This window comes from Hipposideros armiger, unplaced genomic scaffold, assembly GCF_001890085.2.
Source record: "Hipposideros armiger isolate ML-2016 unplaced genomic scaffold, ASM189008v1 scaffold_204, whole genome shotgun sequence".
Lineage (NCBI taxonomy): Eukaryota > Metazoa > Chordata > Mammalia > Chiroptera > Hipposideridae > Hipposideros > Hipposideros armiger.
Window position 1 is genome coordinate 1,148,305 of NW_017731554.1, and position 4,638 is coordinate 1,152,942.

At 34.6% G+C, this 4,638-nt stretch overlaps 1 protein-coding gene across 1 annotated transcript in view; it reads left to right on the forward strand.

The window, feature by feature from the left end:
• FDX1 (ferredoxin 1) overlaps window positions 1-4,252 on the forward strand; it is a 40,245-nt gene extending 35,993 nt beyond the window's left edge. Inside the window, exon 4 of the mRNA XM_019653694.1 lies at window positions 3,469-4,252. Coding sequence (XP_019509239.1) covers window positions 3,469-3,583 — 115 coding nt within the window. The 3' untranslated portion in view covers window positions 3,584-4,252. The remainder of the gene's footprint in view (window positions 1-3,468) is intronic.
• The last annotated feature ends 386 nt before the right edge of the window (window positions 4,253-4,638 follow it).

The following is a 4,638-nucleotide window of genomic DNA, read 5'->3' on the forward strand; positions in this document are numbered from 1 at the left end:
AATTTGCTTGAACTAAACTGACCAATTTGCCAAATAGAATACTTTTAAACTAATATGTGAAAAGTGATTAGGAAGAACTTAGGGTTTCTAATGTTCATTTCACATTTAGGAACTATCAAATGACTTCTGTGTGGAGAGGACTATACTTTAAAATAATTTTTTCTCTTAATTAGCTTTAATATTCTTGTATTTTTCCATGGATTATCTAACCTCTCCTTTTCAGAACTTTAATGAGGACATTCAGCCTATAAATTAAAATTTGGAGTCTAATTGTCTCATTTCAAATTAGAAAAATTCATATTGATTTAAGTGTAATTGTACTACTTAAATAAAACCTACTAAACTTATTAAATGGAGCCATATATACTATAATTGGTTTGTACAAAGAGTATTTTTTTGTTTTGAAAAAAAACCCCAAAAACCTTCCATATTTAATGGTGTGTGCATTCTGAGTGACTATTAGTTAATCTGTTGCTGCAAAACAAATTACCACAAAATTTCATGGCTTGAAACAATAGTAATCTCTTCTTGTCTCAGACAGTTTCTGTGTGTCAGGAATTCACAGAGTGCAGAAAGGGATGGCTCGTACTGCTCCACAATGTCTGGAGCCTCAGCTAGAAGACTTAAAGGCCAGGTGCTGGAATCATCTGAAGACTGATGATACCCTCACATGACTGGCACGTTGCTGGTGTCAGCTGGGGGGCTAGCAAAGGCTATTGACTGTACACCCACACGTGGCCTCTCCATGTGGCTTGGGCTTCCTCACAGTATAGTGGCTGGGTTCTAAGAGAAAGGAGCTTCTGAGAAAGCGTCTATGCCTGGCAGAATCCTGTATCCTTTTAATGAGCTAGGCGTGGAAGGCACTCAGTATCACTTCTGTTTTTTTCATTTAGAAGTGAGGCACTAAGCCTAATCCATCATAGGAAGCGAGGGGTGTCAAAGAATTTGCTGATGTATTTTTTTCAATTTATTTTATTTTTTAAAGATTTTTATTAAAATATAGTGAACATACAGTATTATATTAGTTTCAGGTGTACACCGTAGTTAATCAACATTTATATACCTAAGGAAGTGGTTACCATAAGTCCAACAATCATCTGATACCATATCACACTATCACAATGTTATTGACTATATTCCCTATGTTGTGCATTACATCCTCATGAGTTATTTGTTTTATACCTGGAAATTTGAACCTCTTATTCCCCTTCACCATTCCCCCCTTTTAGAATTTTTCAATTACAGTTGATGTTCAATATTATTTTATATTAATTTCACATGTAGAGCATAGTGGTTAGACATTTGTATAATTTGAGAAATGATCCTGACTGGTACCCATCTGGCACTATATATAGTTATTATTATATTACCATATTACTGACTATATTCCCTATGCTTTACATCCCCATGATTATTTTGTAACCTACCAGTTTTCACTTAATCCTTTCAAATTTTTCACCTAGCCCCCACACCCACCCATCTATCACCCCAATAAATCTAGTACCATCTGACACCATACATAGTTATTACAATATTATTGACTATATTCCTTATGCTATACCCTACATACCCATGATGACTTTGTGAAAACCAATTTGTACTTAATCCCTTCCGCTTTTTTACTCATTCACAACCCCCCTCCCATCTGGCAACCATCAAAATGTTCTCTGTATCTATGAGTTGTTTATTTTGTTCTTTAGATTCCATGTATACGTGAAATCTCATTGCATCTGTCTTTGACACTCTACTTGGCACAATACCCTCCAGGTCCATACAGATGACAAGAACCCATTCCCTTCCATGGCTGAGCAATATTCCATTGTATATATGTACCACCTCCTCTTAATTCATCCATCGATGGACACCAAGGCTGCCTCCACATCTTGGTCACTGTAAACAGCGCTGCAATAAACATATGGATACACATGTGCCCTCGAAGTAGTGTTTGGGTTTTTTGGATAGATATCCTGAAGTGGGATTAATGGGTCCTTCATTGTCTCATAGCCTTTGTTTTAAAGTTTAATTTGTCTGGTATAAGTATTGCAACCCCAGCTTTTTTTGTTTCTTTGTTTATTTCATTTACATTTTCACTAAATGTCTTTCTATCTCCTTTCAGTCTGTGTGTGTCTTTTGATTTGAAGTGAGTATCTTGAAGGCAGCATATGTAAGAGTCTTTTTAAAATCTATTCAGCCCTCCTATGTCTTGAGTGGAGCATTTAATTCGTTTACATTGAAAGTAATTGTTAATAGATATGTAGCTATTGCCATTTTATTATTCATAATTTTGATTTTTTTACCTTAAAGGAGTCCCTCTAACATTTCTTGTAATACTGGTTTGGTGATGATGAACTCTAGCTTTTTCTTGCCTGGGAAATTCTTTATCTGTCTTTTTGATTCTAAATGATAGCTTTGCTGAGTAGAGTAATCTTGGTTGTAGGTCCTTGATTTTTATCACATTGAATATTTTGTGCCAACCCCTTCTGGCCTGCAAGATTTCTGTTGAGACATGAGCTGACAATATGAGGGCTCCCTTATAAGTTACTAGTTGCCTTTCTCTTGCTTTTAGGATTCTCTCTGTATTTAACCTTTGCCATTTTAAATGTAATATGTCTTGGTGTGGGCCTGTTTGTGTTCATCTTTTTGGGGACTCTGCGTTTCCTGGGCTTGTATGTATGTCTATTTCCTTCGCCCGGTTAGGAAAGTTTCTGTCATTATTTCTTCAAATAAGTTTTCAATTCCTTGCTTTCTCTCTTCTCCTGGTACCCTTGTTATNAGCACATTTAATATTAACTTACTTCTCATAACTCACTTGAAGAGACACCTATATGAATATTGTAATCAAGCTTGCAGCTCTGATGTGACTGCCACTTCACAGTGTAGCAGTGATTGTAAGATGCCACTGATTTTAAGATGTATCTTGATTTCAGAGATGTTAAAAATGTGGGGGGAAATATGCATCTGATAATTGATGACTTATAGCTGTGTTTATTTCAAATTTTTTTTATTTAAAGAGTTTTAAAATTGGGGCTTTTTAATAGTCTGTATGGTTTTAATTATGTGGGAATTGATTAATTATTTTCTTGGCATTGCTAAAACCTCTGTACTCTTCTCTACTGTTGTGCCTACTGATTATTTCATCACTTGTTAGCTTTTTCACCAAAAAGCAGTAGTTCTGGTGAAACAATTAATTGATAGAAATTAAGGACTAAAATGAAGCGTTGGCCACTAGGCTTTTTGTTCTTCATATTTACATTTTGTTACCCTCTAGTTGAGAGTTGAATGTATCTTTTTCAATTTAATGGAAATTTAAAGGTAATAAATTCCTAACTGCTCTGGGTAAGAAAATGTCTTAAACAACTGCATTATTTTGTGAATAATATATACTTAATACTAAACTCCTCCTATAATTATTTAGTATTAATAATATATACTTAATACTGAACTCCTCCCCCACTTTTTTTTATACAGATCCCGGTTGGGCTGCCAAATCTGCTTGACAAAGTCTATGGACAATATGACTGTTCAAGTACCTGATGCCATGGCTGATGCCAGACAATCCATTGATATGGGCAAGAACTCCTAAACCAGAATAAATAGGAATATTTTCACAAAAATTTACCTATTTTTATAATTACTATTCTTAATGTAATTGAGAACATGGATGAATGGGTTTACTATTATGACTAGCTTTACTACTTTAATTCACCTTGCATAACTACTGAATTTTGTAGGTCTCAAAGTATGCAATCTTTATTTTGGTTAAATTATGAAAAGCAAATCAAATATTAGAAAATAGGTAATATGATAAAATACATATTTTACCTTGCTTAGCAATTTGAGCAAAATGTTTTCACATAAATCTTAAGCCTACTTGCCTATAAAGTAGGTTAAGAAAGTTATGATTATTCCTGTTAGATGTGGGTGAAGGCAGAGACCCAGAATGGCTCATCTGGGGCCAAAAAGTGAATTAAAAAATCTGTACTGGAACCCACATCTTGTTACTGCAAATTATATGTTCAGATTAAAAGCTGGAGAAATTATGAATATCTTATTTATAATAATAATTAAATGTGAATGCATATGGAAAAAACTAATCGCTTTGTGAACTGCTTAATTTCAAAGACAGTTATTACCTTATAAGTAAATATTTCAAAATTTTGATTCAGTGAAAAATATGTCTGAGCACAAGCAATATAACCCTGTCAAAGGAGTTTGGTCTCAGTTCTGAATAAACTGGAGAAGTAAACTAAAAATTAGATGTCTTTATTCTTTTCTATCCTAAGCAGAATGGTCTATCTTTGTAATCTTTCAAAAAAAATGCTGATCTCTAAATCTCTGCCTGTAACAGAATGGAAATCTTATGGATTAGGTTTTCTCTGTCCTGAGCAACAGAAGGAAATGAACAGGCTACCACACTGCACAGCTGGGGTCACCAGTCCCTCCACAAGGACAGAGTTGCACAGTGTGCAGGCAGCTCAGCAACATGCATAGTCCCAGAAAGGAGGGAATGGCTCGAGCAGCACAGATGACTAATTAATTACGTGTGGCAAACATTTGTATCTTTATGCATAAACTGGTAAATGATATGTATGCTTTTGGAAATATAATAAAACATCAACTAGCTTAGACTCATTGTGG